Source organism: Sceloporus occidentalis, unplaced genomic scaffold, assembly GCF_023333645.1.
Source record: "Sceloporus occidentalis isolate IW3139 unplaced genomic scaffold, rSceOcc1.0.p SCAF_18, whole genome shotgun sequence".
Lineage (NCBI taxonomy): Eukaryota > Metazoa > Chordata > Lepidosauria > Squamata > Phrynosomatidae > Sceloporus > Sceloporus occidentalis.
In genome coordinates, this window is record NW_028316998.1 from 1,912,047 (window position 1) to 1,931,847 (window position 19,801).

Sequence of the window (19,801 nt, forward strand, 5' to 3'; positions counted from 1 at the left end):
CTGAGGAGAAGGAGGGCGACAGTGGAAGAAACTTTTTCTTTAAAAAAGCACCAAACTTTTAGGGTGCAGCCTATATACGGGGGCGGCCTATATCCGAGCCAATATGGTATATATTTTATTTTTTTTTAGGTGGGGGGGTCATTTTCGGCTAAGTGAATGCTGAATTTTCGGTTCAGAATTTTCATTTCAGTGCATCCCTAATATGTATATATACAAACATAAGACTAGTGCAAAGGACCACATAGCACATAACTAGAATAGTAAATAGGCTATGCCCCAAATATTACCAATCAGCCTAATAAAGACATCCTTAGAATTGCCAGGTTCTAACTTCTACTTTGTTTTTATGACACTGATCAGTGAAATCATAGGAATATGATACATATTTAAAGAATGAAACCTAAAACTAAAATAGTGTCCGTAAAACATTTTGTCTTCTTCCTTGTAGTCCTGAAATTATGCATTGACATCGGGTAACAAAAGGGAATTGTAATAATATTTTAACAAGCATTACTGATGTGCTCGGGCAGTACAAAGTTAACAGTAGCAGGATTTTTTTTTCTCTGACGCACAGAGGGATCAAGTAGGGTTACCATGCAGAGATACTTAACTCACCTGACACAGATGCACAACCAACCTCTAGAGTTGAGGCATGCACAGAAATAACAATGTCAAGGGCCTTCAGTGGTTATCTACAAAGCTTAAGATGTGGCACAGAATCAGGACAATTTATATGCAAACAGACAAGGGCGTACCTCTCGCTTTGCAAGAAGCACATTTGGGACAATATGAGGAAGGCAGCGGCCAAGCATTAGTAGGACTTCATTCTCACTGTCTGAGATCCGCGATACCTGTGAGTAAAAGACAGCTTGTAAGAGGCAAGAACAAATATCCATTACCAAATCAAAATTTAAGCCATGCCATTCTGACATCCTATTAGTTACCAGTGCTCCCTTGTACAACAAGTTAATCACACAAACATGATTTATTACAGCTCTTTGCATTTTAAGAACCCATCCTTTGCCAGAAGGCCACTTTAAAGCCTTTCAACAAACCTTGCGCCTCTTCCATTACAATGCGATTTTCACTGCAGAGTTCCAAACTAAAAGTAACATCAACACAAGCTCAGTGTGTTTCGGGGGCTTCAAGAAATGGGTTTCCGTGGCAGAGCAGCTGCACACAAGCTGAAGATCACTATGTGCAATGCCAAGTTTCACCTGGTGTAAAGCACACTGCCACTGGACTCTGGAGCAGTGGAAACATGTTCTCTGGAGCGATGAAACATGCTTCTTTATCCAAGTTAGATGGACAAATCTGGGATTGGTGGATGCTACAGCATACATCTTAGACAATTGTATGCCTGCACAAAAACCCTGCCCTTAACCCCACTGAACACTTTTGGGATGAATTCTAATGCCAACTGCGAAGACTTCCCATACAACATCAGTGCCTGAGCTCAAAAAAATACACGTTTGACTGAATCGGAAAAAAAATTCCCACAGACACACTCCAAAATCTTGCGGAAAGCCTTCCCAGGACAGCGGAGGCTGTTATAGCTGCAAATAGCGGGCCAACTCCATATGAACGTCCATGGTTTTGGAATGTGATATCCAATAAGCTCATATAGGGGTAATGGTCCACATATGTTTGGTCATATAGTGTAACACGGGTATATTGCATCTGATTTAACATAAAGGAAGTTTTACTTTACCAAGAGGGTGGTAGAGAAGTAGAAAAGAATCTCAACAAAAGTGGTAGAAGCGAAAATCTATTCTGACACTAAGATGAGGTCTTCACAGCAAGAAAAAAGTTCTCTTTTGCCATCAAATTCTATGTTTCTATGCCACTTTTAACCTACAACAGACCTACAACAAAAGTAAATGGTATTATTTCTTACCTCCGAACCCAATCGACTGTCTGCTGACATTCGACAAAAAGACAACAGTGCTTGAAGAAAGGCAGATGACAATTTCCTGAAATATGAAGCAGGACTCTTAGAAAACAGAGAAGGCCATGGAAATCACACAATAGAACACGCTAGTTACCCCTTGCAACATCAATGGACGTCTTTTTTTTTTTTTTTTTTTAAACTTACGATTTGCGTTATACTCCATATTAAAAATGCTAGAAAATGGCAACATTTTTAATTAGAGTCATACTTTAACCCCTTAATGTCAAAGCCCGTACATGTACGGACTCAAAATGCATTGTTTTCAATGGGTTTAGGGACCGCCCATTGTCCTTAAGGGGATAAAGGGATACCTTTTACTGGGCCAACTTAGGTATGGCAATGTAGGACAGGCAGATGATAAAACTGAAAGGAAGAGCAGCAGGGTATGCAAATAAGATTATTGAGGTTTCTGGAAGATTATTATTATTATCTTTTATTCATATAGCGCCAACAGTTTACGCAGCGCTTAATACAATACATATATTCAAGGGGTAGGAAAAGACAAGAATTGACAGACTAAGTCAAACCGATACATTAGGTGGAGAGAGCCCTGCTCGCAAGCTTACAATCTTGAGAGAAGATAAAGAAAGGAAAAAGGGCCCAGGGATTAGGCGAGTGAACTGGTGAAAGAGAAAAGTGCCTGTGATGAAAACTGGGAATAATAAAGTAAAAACAGAACAATAAAAACACAATGTGTTGAAAGAAGGGTTCTAGTAATACATAATGAGAACAAGAGAGAAAACAAAAAGCATTGTTCCTGGAGAATGATGATGATGATAATGATAGTAAGATAAAAAAGGTAATTAAGTTAAACAAAATAGGCATTCAATGACAAACATCAAGGAAAAGCATGGCAGTAGTTACTATGGGATGAGTGAAGCACTGATTGAAGGGCTTACTCAAAGTTCCTCTTTTGTTTCTTCCTTGTACCTTGCTTGCTGAACTGCCTTGGTCGCATAAGCTTTAAGGACCAGAGAGGTCTCTTTTTCAGGTACTTTACATCTATTTGTTAATGTTACTTTTACATTTACGTCGGCCCAGTAAAAGTTAAAAGACTGTCTAATGTCCCTGACGCTCCCTGCATATTAAATGTAGTACCTTAATACCTGTTTTTTTTTATTAAAAAAACCCAAAAAACTGCAGGAGCCCTCCCCTCTCCATGATCTAACTGTTTTTGTTACCAATTGGTTGTTTGAAGCAGTGAATCAATTGCAGTAAAGTGTTTATAATTATATTCAATGGCAGCACTTTCCACACATGTGCATTCAGGTCTAAACAAACCCCTACATGCAGATCCCACCGGAGCTGAGGGCTGGAGGCAAGTAGATCATGTTCATCCTTCACACATCGCCTACCCGGAATCTTATCATACCATATGGCTATACTACACTACCATTTTCAGCTCTGGAATGATTTTCACAGTTAAACAAAGTAACACACCATATTTTTTTTTTTTACCTATTAGGCTGATCAAACTTCACTCCTTCTCTACTTGGTGGTGCAAACAGGAATGTCTTCTTGTTTATTTTTGCCATGTCCGGGCTCGGAGGAATCTCTTGAGAAAGATGGGAGTCTGTCTCAGTTTCTGCTGGCATGGAAGACTGATCATCTTCTGTCCTATCAAACTTGTTATCCTGATCTGAGCTTCGGATGTCTATGTAGGGATCACTTTCCTCTGATGCCTGACTATGCAGCCTGTTGGGTACAGCTAGGACGGCAGGAAAATCCTCTGACACAGAAACTGCTTTCAGAGATTCAATTTCCCTGGAAAAGAATCCATCACATTTTTAATGGTAAATTTTAGAGCACATTAAGCAAACTTTATCTGTATATTAAGACTTATTCACAAATTGTAAATAAAAGACAATAAAATGCCTTATAAAAAGATGGCCACTTTAGCTGAAATAGTTATGGGATACAGATGAGCCTGGCCAATAAGAAGCCAAGTTGCTCTTTTCTATGCAATGGTACAATAAGCAAAAAAAAAACATTTGTGATGCTACCAAAAGTAGTAGTAGTACAGTGTCCTTGATCATCTATGGCCTTATTGACTGCTCTGATTTGGCACAAGACAAAACCTTTTTACTCACTGACTTTATACGAGTCTACCCCAGTAAGTTCCTCCTATGAGAAAGGTCAAGTCAGTCCTAGTGGATTCAATTTTACATTACTGAGAATCTCACAGAGCTTACTATGCATTATGAATGGCAATCTGCCGTGCTAGACCTTACTTATTTTAACCAGTCCCATCTAACATGGTCACAAAGTATTCGTGTTATTTTTGTTTGAGGTAGTTCATATCAAAGGCTGGATACAAGTTTTTCTATGTATAGTTTTTGGGTTTTTTAGTTAAATATAGTTAAAACAAGGTTATATAGAAGTAGCTCATGTGGTCTGATGTGTACCGTCATCCCATTGTTACATACCTCTCAAGCTTCTGAATTTGACCCAGCAACGCTGCCTTTTCGTTATTGCACCTGCTAATCTTATTTTCTAGTTCTTGCACTATGGGAGACTGCTAAACATATAAAGATAAAAAAAAAAAAAAAAATGTATTATTACAAAGCGCAAGAGCATTAACTAAACAGATCAATATTTATACATCCATCTTTTCAAGCTCATTATATAGCCACATTCAAATTCTTCAAGCTAGATAAAATGTGTAAGTAACAGAACTGCAGTGAAAAGTAAAGTCTATGATTTGGGGGGGCTACAGGGCTCCCAAAGTGCATTCCAGATTCTGCACAGTAAGACCGAGGGATGAGCGTGGCATCACAGACGCAGTTTAGGCCCCTTAAGAACTTCATAAAACTATATTGACAAGTTTTATATCCCTCAGAACACTGCTTATCAATGGGACTGGTCTACATTCCCTAGTTGATCTACACTAAGGGGCTCACCTCTATGATTTGTGGCTCTGCAACCTCTTCAACAATTGCAGCAGGCTCTAGATCTTCTTCCCTAACTTCAACAGCAATGTCTACCGTATCTTTTGACACCGCTTGGTGGCTTCCATAGTTCCGATAAAGCTGCAACAGGTCAGGAGGCTTTGGAATGTTCAACCCTACATCATCCCATAGCTCAAAGTCCTAAAACGGCGATAGAAAGAATGTGTGAGACTGTAGGTATTGATTTAAAATATGAAACCAGCTGCTTGGAAATCATATTATATTTCAATTAAAATAGTATTGAAAGGTGCAGGTTTACAAACAAGTCAAGTTAGACATTTTCTCATCTGATTCACTAATGTAGAATGTCATAGGAGAATATTTAAGCAACCAGATCAATAATAAAGAAACACAGGAGGGACACATCTAACATTAAGATGTCAGAAAAATGGCTCACTAGGTACAAAATATTTAATCTAAATTAAGGTATTCCAGGAGGCATTCAAAGTTTAATGTATTCAATAGCACTTTTCTTTTTTGCTGCTTATCTGTCCTAAATACACACTAGGCGGCACTATGGTAAGCATGAACTAGAAACAATAAAAAAAGTATGTCTTACAAAAATATAAAAAGTATGTCATATAAAGGACCGCCCTTAGGCTGAGGTAAGGGGGTTCACGCAGAGACGAGCATGTTGGAGCGCAGGTCCCCCACCTGCCCCTTCCTATGAAAGGGGCTCATAAATCCTCTTTGGCTCAGGCCCTGTAAACCCTGAGGGCAGCTTTAGTTATACAGTATATAGCTCAAAGTGTATGGGGTAAGGCATGGTCAGACAATGGAGGAAAAAAAAAATGTATAACAGACACCAGCAACAGAGAACACACAGCATAAGCTACTTTTTAATTTTTGCATCCCAACACCAGTAAAGCACATACGGGTACAATAATTACGCATAGTACCTGATCATCATTTTCATCCGAAAAGGTGATTGAAGTAAGCTTGTTGTTATTTTTCAATAAATACTCGTTCACAAGGAAATTTAGTGCTCTTTTTTCGAGAGGCCTAATAGGCTCCTAAAAGAAACAAGTTAAAGGTTAGAATCCAGGAGAAATATAGGCTTTTGTGTAAAAGTAATCTTCACTGCAACTTGTATGTGCCTCATAACATAGCAGATCCCCCATTCCTCAACATAACAAACCAAAAAAAGAATATCTGGTATACCAAAATTATAACGGACATAAGATGATTTAGTTTCAATACTTGTAGCCTTACTCTTTAGATCACCGTAGGGTGTTTTTAAAAGTGACTACTAGAAAAGTGTTCTAATTATTGTGTTGCTATGTGATGATTTCCAAACTTTGAACCAAACTTTGAACCAAACTTTACATCTACTCTATGAAAACATGACAAATCAACAGTCCCATTAATGCCAACATGAGTCGCAAATGGAGGGAGGATGAACTGTATACCAAACTAAATATCAATTCAAAATATTGCCAAAGAATTGTTAAAGTACATGTTTTGCTCAAATAATTACATTTTTTTTTTTAGGAAAAAAGCTACAGTTTACGAAATGGTTATCTATCTGCAAGTTTCCTGTAGAGCAGCCCTGGGGATATTGCTTCCGTTACACTGGTCTTCTTGACGTTATCTAAAGAGTGACAATGTCTAGTGCACAATGTCATCAACAGGAAACAATAAAAATACAGTAGGCTTCTGCGGCTTCAGACAATGCAAATTATTAAATGGTTACAGCCTTTTCTAGGACTCTTGTTTTCACAGTTTTTAAAGGGTCACTCCAGTAATCACATGCACTTTAGTGCATTAGATAGCTGAGTGGCAAATACATGGGGTTATTCTGCAGAATCAAGCCCATATGCACTTGTCCCTTTCTACACAACACATGCTATTTGCTGTGTAAGAGATGCGTATGGCCAAATATCTCCCTTAGCTGTAGTCAGCTCCAGCGCTGGCTTGGTGAACCCCGCAGCTGGATTGGACAGGGTAGCATGCAGACCGCAACTGATCATTGTCAAGCATGAAAAAGGCTGCTTATACAACCCTAAAGTTTTACAAGAACTCAATGGAAGTATCATCCATTAAGACACTAGTGTAATGTTTTACTAGAGTTACCGGTTTACTCGAGGAAGCAACATAGACGCCTACCGTACCACTTTAACAATTCCTGATGCAGGGAGATTCCACCAAGTGGAACGCCTGTCACACACAGGTATTTATATTAAAAGATTGTGTGTGTACATATAAGCGCTTGATTATATGTAACAAACCCTTTTCGCTGGTGGTCATAAATGTAACTTTTTGGAATCTTAAGAACGGTCCTATAGGGTAATAAGGCTGAGGAGCACTAAATATCTGCGAACAGTGCACTGTTATTAATTGGTGCACAACAAATTAAAAATCCTAAATATAAAGCCTAGATCCCAATGAAGCTGTATTTTGCTGGCCCATAGGCTGACTACCCTAAACAGCCACACTAACTATATCTCCCTGCCAGACTCAGGCTTCAGAAAAAACCTCTTCCAGACAAAACACCCAGGTCCAAGCAGGTAATGCCAAACTTGGCTCAGGGATTGACTTTTCAGAGCCTCTCCTTGCCCTGGGAGTACAGGGGAACTAACTCTTCCCTCCACAATCTCTCTAAATCTATCCCAGGAGGAAGTTTAAGTGTCCACCTCATGTACCTGATGCCGGCTTCATACAAATCCCTTACCGGAGCCTGCTGACACGCAGTCTCTTAAAAAAAAAAACCACCACGCTCCTCAAATGCTCCAACCGAGGGACTCGTCCATATAAGTTGCACATGATCGCATAAGATTTTCATGAGTGCATAAAAACACCTCCATGAGGCTTTAAAACGTCACTATACACACACATACATATATATTAGAAAAGGAGTACAGGTAAAGGGTGCATAACATACCTGAATTTCAGGACTGGATTTATAGTTTTTTCGTTCCTGTAAAGGAATTTCATTTTCTGCAACACAGAAATAAAGCAAAATGACATTCTGAAAAGAACATCGGTAACGACTATCAACAAAAGATAATGCGGAAAGAAACTAGGAAGAGAAAAAGTTGTATGTACACCACCTGAAGCCAGAGTGAGGTTGACCCTGAGAGCCTGAATGGTCTCGTTGGCTTTCCGTAGTTCAAACTCCAGGACTGGACAAGGGTTTGGATTAAACACACACAGGCATCCAACCAAGAAAAGGGAAACAAAAATAAAAATAAAAAGCAAGGATGGGTGTGGAAAAAATATATATACACAGTTTGTATTGAAACAGAAAGCATGCAGTCTAAATGGAACCAATGAAAGCATGCAGCAGAGTTGGTTTAAAAGAAAACCAATGGACATCACGGATTTAGCTGCGTAAATGAAACAATTTCAACCAAGACCACTTCAAGCTGTCTGACAAGGAGTTTATGCAGAGTGACAAGAAATCAAGATGCGGCCTTTTATTTCCAAGAAAGCACTAGCCACAAGATATTAATTACACATTACAAGTGAGGGATCAAACTTCAAGACTATAATGATCAAGTATAAATTGCACATATGTACATAAGCTTAAGAGTAAATTAACTCACCCTAATTTTTTTTTTACATTGCCAAAAGTGTCCCATCAAAAAGATAACCAGTTTTTAATAAGATCTATGTCCAACTGGCAACCATTGGTGCTTTGAAACTCCAGATCCAATAGCTCAGTGCATGGGTCATGTGTAATCTGCGGCTTTGTGACCCTCATTCTGTAACCGTACTGCTGCCTATGAAGACTGCACTACTATGTAATTACAAGCAGAATGACATCGTCATAGACTTTAACATTTGTCAAGGTTAAAAAATTAGTTTTAATAGTTTCCGGAAGATGCCTCATATATCAGGAGCAACATTATCTAGGGGTTGCCCGAACCTACGTGTGGCTGAAGATCCCAGCCTCTGCATGTACATGTAGCCGCTCATGTGCATGCAGATGTTCTAGCTGCCAGGGGTCCAGCAGCAGCTGTTAGGAAGTTACAATAACTACATTTCTTAGTAAAAAAACCCCCAAAAAACGCTTGTTCACTAAAAAAAAAGCAGCAAGCGGTGCAAATGTGTTTTTTTTTTGTTTAATTCAGGTATGTTTTGACACCTAAACATGTGCCAAGTCATGAATATTCCAAGTTCAAAGCAGCCAGTTAACGTGGTACAGACATTACAGAACAAACTGACAGATGTAGGGGAAAAAATAAAAATGACATAAAAACTAAAAACAAGAAGATACAGATGTTATGCTATGGAAACCAGGCAAGAAATAATAAATTAAAGCAATGAAAATCCATGTCAGACGGCAAGAATAATGGGCTCGGCACAAGTGCAATGATCAGACGGACCATGTCCTGTTTTCAGGGGAGAAGGCCAACATTAACGTAGGCACTCTGCTGCATGCTTCGCCGACTGGGGCTTGTTCTCCACTCGATAGTTGTGTTTGCATCTACCAGTTGCCTTTGCTCATTTAAAACAGTCTGCATATTTCCAAGACTGAAAATGTTGTATTAATCAAGTACACACTAAAGTTATAGATCATGCAGACAAAGCCTTAGAGTGGAAATCTGGAAGTATCCTTGTGAAGTACATGGACAGTCTCATCCTCAGCCTGACTTAAAAATCAAACGATAAGGGTGCGTGTTTTTTGGGAGTACATATGGATAGTGCTTCCAAAGAAGAAATGGACTTTTACGCAATCTCCTGGTAGGTATTGGCGCATATGCTCACTATGTGTTATATTGCCAATATTACAAGCCTCCACATCCAAAAGAGGAGGCAGCAAGTCTGTTGGAGAACTTCAGAAGCCACAGAAGGCATGCATCAATAGACATCATCATAAAGGAAGACCAAATTAGAGTCAGAAGTGTATGTCTGTATAGATGCTGCCATTCTGAGCTAGTCAGGACGAGCTGTACTGTTCATGTACTAAAGGCATTCAGATAGAACTGGTAGTTTGTGATTATCCAATACCCTTATCTATTACATATGCAGTAAACACAGTGTGTAAAACTACAAGTTTTAACTTTCAAGCTTCCAATCTTTGAACTTAACTTTGTGGATCAGTAAGCATTTCAGCATAGTGTCTGGATTCCATATCCAATGTGTGATGAATGCGCAAGATCTTTGAAAATTGAACTAAAACAGTCCTTTTACATTGATCATGGACTCAAATATATGTGTAATTCAGACACTGTCCTGAAAATGATTACTAGCTGGTCCTATACGGATTTGCATCAATCAAATGTAACTATTTCCTTAAATGACTTATATAATCTAGTTTCCCTTGATTTAAATGCATGCACATCGCTGGGAAGTATACCTAACTATAAAGATTTTTCATTAACCTGTTTTCTAAAATTTTTATCACGTCCTTACAATGCCAACTGTATCACCCATGGAGGTTCAGATGCAGTTGATCAACTTTAACGAGGCAACCTGGCTCTGTGCACTTTCTCTGCAGGGTCCCAGTGCTGCACTGCATCTCTACCTAAAACCCTAATGCAATGTACGTCTCTGTTCTAGTGTCCATTAAACCGGCATGCCCTGCTAGGTTTTCTCAGTATACACATACTCTGAACTGTGGCAAGCAGAAATCTAAATAGTAATTTTTTAATCATAATACAGAACATAACTGTCAGGGTGCTGTAACAACGTATTCCAAAGGGATGAATACAGCCCACGTCCATTCTCAATATCTTCCATGAAGGCTAGTTCTGATGTATACTTAAGGTCAACTTAGGATGACTTTAGGCACATTTTTGATACCCAACGCCTTTAAAAACTCTGGTCTGAGCCAGGAAAATATTAATAAAGGGGACTTATCGCAGGTTGCAATTAGGTGCACTGGCTTCATTTTAACCGACTCCCAATCAAACTGCTAGCAGACAGAATAAAAGTTTATTAAGAGCGGTGAGTTAATCTTCGACTTACCTGCCACCCGCTCATCCGTCTCTCGGTTCCCATCGTCAGAGTACCGTGCAAAGTCCAGGGAATCGAGGGTGCTTATGCTGCCAGCTCGGTCTGAAATATAAATGCCAAAAGCCCATTCAAATATTACAATTGTTAATTGGTGAATACATTATCCAATAAGAATCTCGACGAGGATGTTGTATTCTTAATTCTATTAAGCATTCAAAAACGCCTTAAAGGAAAAGTTAACCAAAATTTTTGGGAAAGCAGCACTGCCTGTTTACAGATGGCGACAATCGATCGCTGACCCGGTAGCAAACTGTATGATTTAATTTTCTATTGATAGAGGGTTCTGCTGTTAAAGGGGAGTTTCTTTTATTAAAAATAGCAGAGAGCAGCAGATCACACGTGGAACTACTTCTCTCGGATAAATGGATGGGAACAAATATCAATTTAGAGGGTTAACACTGCAACTATAACCTATGACTTTTGGTTGTTATCCAAATAAAAACAATAAATGTATTTTGATGCATATTATGTTACACATATTAATGTGAATTCCTAAAATGCCCTTCCCAAAAAGGGGTAAAAATTATCAAATCTAGTGGTATCCCACTGGATCATTATTCTACTAGCAGCTACATCCCTAAAGAAAAAGACACTCAGCTGCCAGAATCATCAGAGCATGGTAGTCTATGAACAGGGTCCGCTATCCCTATAGCAATATAAAACACATAAGAATCTAATTACACAGAAAGGAGATAATAAAAATCAATGTCGGATGGCAGAACTGACATCACTGAACCTGACCGATTCATCCTATATAGGATAATATACTATGGAGGATTCACCCCTCGGCAACAACTAGCAATCAAACGCTAAAGAGCTGCAGTAATCACTTGAACGTTTGACACTTTAACTGTACCGGTTGCTCTGTCACATCTTGTATTTTATAGCTTAGCATTGTTCATAAACAACCCTTTTGGAGTCTAGAGATGATATGAAGGCTCCAGCACGAACATCACTAATGTGTATGATGCCTGAGCTTCCTTATAATTAATGCCCCCCCCCCCCCATGTCCATCAGAATCTTCTCCATACATCTGGCCTACTTTTCTGACCCCGCACCCCACTTTGCTATAGGAGGCATTTCCCTGTAAGCAGAGCACAAGCGCAAAGTGCAAGTAAACTTGCATATTTAACTTTAAATAGGGGAGGGGCCGCAAAACCTAATGCATAAAAGGCATTAACATTGTTGCTAGAATAATAATGGCCAATAAGCACACAAAACAAAGCAGCCTTTAGCACATACCCAGCAAGGCCTCCTTAACGACGCCCAGAGAAAGCTTTTAAATTGCTTGAGTTTGGTATAAAACATGAAGCAGTCCCACTGATTCAGATCCTTGGTAAGGAATACAGCCATGTAAAATCAAACAGGACTCCCAAACTTAGGGTGCCTTGGTGTAGTGGAGGGCTGAGCAATAAATGGTCATATAGTGTGACAGAATCCCCAAATATTTATGCCGTAGAAACTGTGTTTGCTGGGTATCAGCCGAATTCTTGATTTATGTCATGCATATTTAACCGATTAAATATTTTAATATGCATTAGTGTTGTTTGGGGTTATATTTAAGAAAACCTGTTATAAAAAAAAAAAAACCCGGACCTGTCAGCGAAAGCAGCCACTTTGCAGGTTTTACAACTCTTAAACAAAAAAAGGCGTCTTAGACTAACGACAGCCGGAGAGTCCGCCTGTCTGCATTAGGAATTCCAGTTTCCATGGCAGCGGCAGCAGCACACACCAATTTCGTCTCCCTCCTGTCACATTTCCCAGTCAGGTGTGTACTGCCTCATCGGGCTCCCTATGACACTGACAGCTTGATTTAGAAGACTATACACACACACACACACACACACACACACACACACACACACTGTGTACCTAGTGGATGCCATTTTGAAGGGAAAGGGTGGTCACAGCACATTCATTTGATTAGATTTTTCTTCTGCGAAATGATTAAAAAAAATAAAACTATTGAAATGTTTTATTATTATTATTTTTTTAATAAAAGCATTCTTACTTTACAGTATTTGTTTCGACAACGGCTTAAAACTTTTGCTTACTACGCGACATGTGAATAAAGACTACGGCCTGCCCTCTGAAGGCTGTAGTATACAAGTTAATATACTATAACATACTGTCATTGTTTGTCATTTCGAAACGTCACTTGAGAGCCTTCTAATTCCTAAAGGAATGTCCCCAGTTAAACATGGAGTATAAGGTTGCAAATACAATATATACAAACATTCTTATTAACTATGAAAGGAATCAAACAACAATGCCTTCTTTAATGAGTTTATTTTGCACCCAAAAAACCTAGTGTTTTTGCATTTTTTCAAAGTGTTTGTTCAACAACAACAAAAACATCTATGTTCAAGGACAGATAGGCGTCATTTTTGAATAATGCATTATACAGGGCCAGATTAGCTCTTCATGCTGGAGAACCGTACTAGGGTTGCAACCGCTCCATGTAGAGAATAAACTCAAGAGACAAAACTGAGATAAGTTTTCCCAATAAAGCAAGATTCATGACTGGCTTTATTGATGCGGCTAACTACTGGCTGCAGCCAACACCAGATTACTCAACCACAATAAAGCTACGTGCAACAAAAGTGGATTTACCCATCAACAACGCTCCCTCTGAGGTTTAGCACGTCAACAGTACATTATTTCCTTGAAATGACATGGGGAAACACCAACAGGACAAATTAAAGATAGAAGAAAGAAACAGAGGAGAGGGAGATACTAAAACAATCCAGGCGTTCCTCTACCTACTCCATACCACCAACAATTCAGGTACCTAAATTGCGGCTAGAGAGGGGAAAGGAAGGGCATCTGCCAACCTTACCTGAAGAGCCACCATTGCCATGCTCAGCTGCAGAACACTGCAAATGGCCACATGGGAGCTGCAATTCAGGTGTGTGCGGAAACAGCTCCCTGGGTTAGTCAGGATAGATTAGAGGATCTCCCCAACTGCCTGATGATCCCCACTGCCCATAAAAGCAGGCCAAGGTCTGAAAATCAGGATTAAGAAGCAGAGGCTTTATTGGATTTATTGAAGGACTTGGTGGTAACTTGGCTCGTGCACCATCTCACAACTGAGTGCTGTAAACCTTTGTTTCTGTGTATGAAAGTCAGGATTATCACAGGAAAACTAGGAAGCTCATTTGAGCATGGTTCTCTTCACCTATTTCTGTAAGTCAAATTGATATGCTATATACTACTTTTTGTGTTATGTCTGCACATTGTACAGTGCTATGGAATATGATGGTGTTCTATAAAACAATAAAAAATGATATTGCAAAAGTTTCTCCGTTTGTGACGGGTTTTAAGCGATTGAACCCTCAGAGAAAGAATAAAATGCCAGATATGCTAAGGTTTGTTTGCTTAACATATAGAAGAGTGCAACTCGTGTTTAATTAAAGTGACAAAAGCACATTTAAAGCCAAGGATCGTTTCAATAATAGGAGATCCTTCCACTCCTCATCACAATGGCTGTCCTAACAGGACTCCAAAAGTCTAGCATGTGGCCTCATCATTCTTATTGGAAATATGGAAAAGCCACTCAAGAGAATCTTGCAATTATGGCACCAGTCCTGTCACGGAATAAAGGCCAAGGAAGCTATACACTCAACTAAAACTATGGGGCATTTCCAGGCCTGGCTACTGATGGGTGGATGATCAACAGTCTTGGATCACTTGCCCATCAACATGACGGGTGGTCCTTCAGCATTACAAGCACACATGGAAGGAGGTAAGCTGATGCAGGTGAGTGTGAAACGTGTTGCTGGGCATAAGCGGGTGAGCCTCAAACACTCATGGGGTTTTATTTCATGCATCTATTATAACATGAGAAGCTTACACAAGCTCTTATTAAAGAACAATCAGAAATTCAAGTAAAGGCATGAAGGACTTTGCTCCCTGAACACTCCTTTCTTTGCCTGCTGGTTCAATGTCAGTTGGCTGTGACTGGCAGGACCGTACCGTACGAGTATCCCATAAAAAGAAAAAAAAAAAAAACAAAGGAAATGTTTTCCTACATAAAATACACCACCACAAATATACTGTAAATAATGCTAAAAAAGTAGTTAGAAATGCTTACGCGTGTTCTATGTAAAAAAAATTATCCAACAACAAGGAAGGAACACAATAGCAACCAATCAGCAGGAACATTCCATTTGTTGCTATGGTGATAAAACCACTTTTCAAACATCACATTATCAACATTATTTATAAAAAATAATGTTCCAATAAGCGGATTCTATAAAACGCAAAGTTTCCAAGTCGGTGGAATGCTATTTTGTCCTGAGATTTGGGTTCCTAATGCTACAATTTAATAGACATAGCACAGTAGATATAGTATGTTTAAAACTGTATTTTCTGACATAAGATATTATACAATAAAAGACAAAAAACACACGGAATGTTAAAAACAGTTTAAAAGTGCGTTATTTGCCATTTGCAGAGATTCTTCAATATGACAGATACCCCAACGCCAATAGACAAATTGCTTCAATAACACTCCAGGGCCATTTGGGAATGGACCTAATTAGGTGTTTTAGCTGCCTTCCCATTTTTCTTCATTTCTTTCCTCCCTCCGTATCCATTCTGCTTACCGCTGGCGCAGGCCTATACACGTTACAACACACGCAAAAGGCCGCGAAAATGCCACTTTTTATATTGTATAGTATATTGTCATTTAACCTTTTAGTTTCTGGGTGCCATTGCACAGTGAAATGAGCATCTCATGAAGTGTGCTCTGTACAATTCACAATGCATATTTTAAAACAAATAAAACGCAGGGTATTTCTGTAATCTGGAGATGCGGCTGAATACATATTGGGGGGATTTTATGCCCTTGCATGTAGTCTGTGCAAACAGTACTAAAAAAACATGGAAAGGTTGGTGGATAAAAAGGCAACAAAAATTTATGTCGCAGCTCTCTTTGCCGGGTTTTGGGAAAGGGTACGGGGATGTTCCGTATTGTGTCCTGTAAAAAAAAAAAAAATGTATTCCAGGTTTTTTCAAATTCAGGACACTTCCGTGATTAGATTTTGCGGTATTTTATATTTTCGGTCAACTGAACTAGTTTGGAGGTTATTCCCATAGTAAGATATTTTCATTGTCTTAATCTATTTAAATCTAAAAATGGAAGCTCTAAATGTCCTTGAAAAAATACAATAAATACATTTTTGTGGGGCGCACAAAAAATTAAAAAAGGAGAAACATGGTTAAAGAAACACAGTGAAAAACAAATGCTGGGGAGAAGGAAAATAATAATAATATTAAAAAAAAACTAAAACAGGTAAAGCGGAAGCCCTTAACTAAACGGCAACCTCCTAATCCTGACTTGCAGGGACTGGTTGAGTCACTCCTTTAGCAAGCAGGAAATACAGTGAGATAATGTAATAGGAATGGCTGGCAGAAAGAATCACATGGTGGCCATGGGGCAATTTACAAAAAAAAAAAAAATAGTGAATTTTCCAGTACGATGTAGTCTGATCTGCTGACATATTATTCACATCCCATTGCCCTTTTGCGCCAGTTGCTTGGTAACCCATTTACTCAAATTTAGTTTATGCGACTAGAGTCGCACACAGTCACTCTTCACACTTGCACATGATGAACGTCAAATGATGTATTTGGATAGATAATTGCGTACAGATGGCACTTTTATCTTTACCATCAGCATCACTGCGCAGACATCATATGCCGGCGCTCAGCATCGGTAACCGGCGCTAAGGAGCAGGATCTGCATTAACAGCCCTCCTGCTGCCTTGATCCATGATCTCCCTAACCGGTCCTGCTTCTCCAGCAGACAGTATAGACCTCCTCTGGTAGAGCACACACCCGGGGGGGGGGGGGCGCAACCCTAGGCCCCCGTACCTTGTGCCTCATGGGTCAGTCTGCCCCTGTAGACATGATATACAATGTATGGAGCACAACTGTCACAATGGAGGAAAACAGAAGCCCCATTTAATGACACAATAACTACACCAGTTTACACAATCCACACAGGAAGGTATGAAACGTCAAATCATGCAATGTTAATGTCATTTTCCCTTTACTGCATGTACAGCCCTGTAACATTCCAGACAACCATCCATACCGTATTGCCTCCCCCACTAGAAACATATAGCTGCCCCGTCCAATGCCATCCATTGATCGGCCATTATCTAATGAAACACAAGCTATTTTGGCCAGACCGTGGAACATGAGACATAAAACCCACACCGTCAGTATAATAACACCCCACGCAGACAATGCTCACATCCACGCCTAGCGCATGCAAATAACATGGGGTGTTAGCATCCAGTCTCCCATACACACCCCTATGGGAAATGAACGCGCCCCTCTGTCACTCACTGAGCTGTCCCCCGGTACTGGGGTTGTTGATGTTGGTCCCAGGCAGTGCACCTGCTGTCGGTCTCTCGAAATTGCCGGGGTTGGAGAAATAATCCCGTAGCCGGGGCAGTTCTCGTCCGCTCTCCAGCAGTTCAGTGTGCAGCTCCAGAGCTGTCAGCAGCAGCTGATCCCGAAGCAGCTGAGCGGCCACCGCGTCCAGCGGTACCCGGCCAGGATCACCCGGAGGCACACAGAAACGGGAACCGGAGGGTGGCGGGATCGGGGGTTCAACGTCCTCTGAGAGACATCGGGGAGAAGTTAGGGTGCTCGGGCGAGGATCCAAGGGGGACACATCCTTCTCCTCGTCGTCCTCTTCTTCCTCTCCTCCTTCTGCTTCCTCTTCTGAGTCGCTCAAGAAAGGGTTAACACTGCTGCTGCTAGTGCTGGGACCCACGACACCCGCGGAGCCACCGGTGACCCCGGAGGTAGCAGCCGAGGAGCCACCCAGGCCTGATCCTGCTGCAGGGGCCGCCATCTTCTAACAAGGAGGAGCGTTATGTGAGAGGGCGGGGAGACCTCGCTGTGTATAAATATACACACGGGAAGACATTTTACTCATACAATAGCGTCGGAGGCGCGATATAGCCGTTGTATATTTACCTACATTTCAAGTTATTCTTTATTAGCTACACGCATGCATTTGCTAAATAGTGCATTATAAATGTATTGTCTTAAACTGACATAACGAGCTTTGACATGTCATGTACAAGCTCACCTCATGGGGGTAGCGTTTTGCTTAACTGTAGAATGTTACCAGATACAAATTCATACCTCAGTCATGACATTTTAAATAAGCAAAGGGGGTAGGGCATTATTTACAAGGATTGCTTATGGGGCTTGGTTACCTAAGAAAAAGTAATAATAAAACATGATTTATTTCGAAACCATCTTTCCACTGTTTCTATACCCATTGTTGTGTCACTTAGGCCTGTGGAACAGCACATGACAGAAATAAAATAACACCGAGCATGTTTTGTAGGGTTATTTTTATTTATTAAACCAAAAATAACAAACTGATTACATTACATAGACATGTAGAACTTTCAGCATAAAACATGATTAGAATCGATCTCGGTTACACGTGATAATAGGTGTCTCTTCACCTTGTGTAGGCTTAATACTATGATGTATAGTAAAATCAGTATATGGATGGATGTAAATAAATAATCCACCTACACAGTAACTTTTTAACTGCATAAATCCAAGATCACTGTCTTCATAATCCATTGTCCAAATATTGCTGTGGCAGGTTGTTGGTCGGTTGCCACGATAGTCTCACAGACCACAAGCACAGCATAATCTGCAAATGACGTGGTAAAATATGCAGGCTATAATTGCTAGGAATATCACGCCGAGCATCAGCTTCATAATAGTCCCAATCTTCATTTTGAGCGTCATTCGTGGATCCTCTCCAATGAAGCGGGAAACCTCTGCGATGCTTTCCGTGTCTTCATCTGCATATTGAAAGAAATTTCTTCCCCTGGCAAATACGCCGGTGGTGTTGGCGACCTGTTGGTCTATTTCTCTTTGGTGCCTTATCATTTCCTGATTTAGAGGCTGTTGTAAGGCAGGGTCAGGAACTTTTTCAGCTCCCCTTCTCACAGTTTGTGAGGTCACTGGTGCTCCTGAGCTCCTTGTGATGATTGATGTTAAAAGTACACAAAGAAACCAAACACCTTCCATAATACAAGCTGCACAGCTTACATCACTTGTCACTAGACACATCCACTGACTTCTGACTGCTTACATCTGCTGACATATGCTTTATGACATCATATTCTTTATGACATCATAAAGGAGACTTTCTAAGCCAATAGAATCATTAGACCAAAGATGGTCACATGACTCATGTTGCATTAAGACAATTTTGTGCTGCATTTTCAATACTTAACCCCTTCAGTCCCAGGGGTTTTTGGTACCTCATGTACAAGCTCATCTCATGGGGGTAGCGTTTTGCTTAACTGTAGAATGTTACCAGATAATAATTTATACTTCAGTCATGACATTTTAAATGAGCAAAGGGGGTAGGGCATTATTTACAAGGATTGCTTATGGGGCTTGGTTACCCACAGAAAAAGTAATAATAAAACATGATTTATTTAGAAACCATCTTTCCACTGTTTCTATACACATCTTTGTGTCTTTTAGGCCTGTGGAACAGCACATGACAGAACACCAAGCATTTTTTGTAGGGTTATTTTTATTTACTAAACCAAAAATAATAAACTGACTACATTACATAGACATGTAGAACTTTCAGCATAAAACATGATTAGAATCGATCTCGGATACACGTGATAATAAGCGTCTCTTCTAGGGCTGCAACTAACGATTATTTTAATAATCGATTAGTTGGCCGATTATTTTTTCGATTAATCGATTAATCGGATAAAAAAAAACAATATGCAAATTTTTTGTTTATTTAAAATAATTTAATGAACTGGATGTTAAAAAACAACTTAAAATTTACATTAACATTCTTATTTTGTTATGATGTAATAAAAAAACAATATTTTCAAAGTACAAAAACCCAAACACAATATTT

At 39.8% G+C, this 19,801-nt stretch overlaps 2 protein-coding genes across 3 annotated transcripts in view; both read right to left on the minus strand.

Moving 5' to 3' along the window:
• The window catches only part of LOC149302541 (RAB11-binding protein RELCH homolog), a 33,566-nt gene extending 31,600 nt beyond the window's left edge, over nucleotides 1–1,966 (minus strand). Inside the window, exons 1-3 of one of the 2 annotated variants that reach the window (XM_089482249.1) lie at nucleotides 1,898–1,966; nucleotides 756–851; nucleotides 616–639 (exon numbers count right to left, since the gene is read on the minus strand). In XM_089482249.1, coding sequence (XP_089338375.1) covers nucleotides 616–639; nucleotides 756–851; nucleotides 1,898–1,927 — 150 coding nt within the window. In that variant the 5' untranslated portion in view covers nucleotides 1,928–1,966. The remainder of the gene's footprint in view (nucleotides 1–615; nucleotides 640–755; nucleotides 852–1,897) is intronic. The other variant, XM_089482250.1, reaches the window with a different exon arrangement.
• Nucleotides 1,967–3,405: 1,439 nt separating this feature from the next.
• On the minus strand, nucleotides 3,406–17,731 carry LOC149302542 (RAB11-binding protein RELCH homolog). The gene is made up of 8 exons (XM_089482226.1): nucleotides 17,218–17,731; nucleotides 10,813–10,902; nucleotides 7,950–8,021; nucleotides 7,781–7,836; nucleotides 5,799–5,912; nucleotides 4,852–5,040; nucleotides 4,378–4,469; nucleotides 3,406–3,715 (listed from the first exon to the last, which is right to left on the minus strand). The coding sequence occupies exons 1-8, from the start codon at nucleotides 17,729–17,731 to the stop codon at nucleotides 3,406–3,408; spliced, it is 1,437 nt and encodes a 478-aa protein (XP_089338352.1).
• Nucleotides 17,732–19,801: the final 2,070 nt, after the last annotated feature.

What these genes read in the sequence shown, in the direction of transcription:
- LOC149302542 (XM_089482226.1), bottom strand. Translation starts at nt 17,731, where the DNA reads ATGGCGGCCCCTGCAGCAGGATCAGGCCTGGGTGGCTCCTCGGCTGCT. An exon ending in CGGATGAAAATGATGATCAG is followed by an intron (nt 5,041 to 5,798) that starts GTACTATGCGTA and finishes TCGCCGTTTTAG; the next exon opens with GACTTTGAGCTATGGGATGA. An exon ending in CAGAGCCACAAATCATAGAG is followed by an intron (nt 4,470 to 4,851) that starts GTGAGCCCCTTA and finishes TTATATGTTTAG; the next exon opens with CAGTCTCCCATAGTGCAAGA.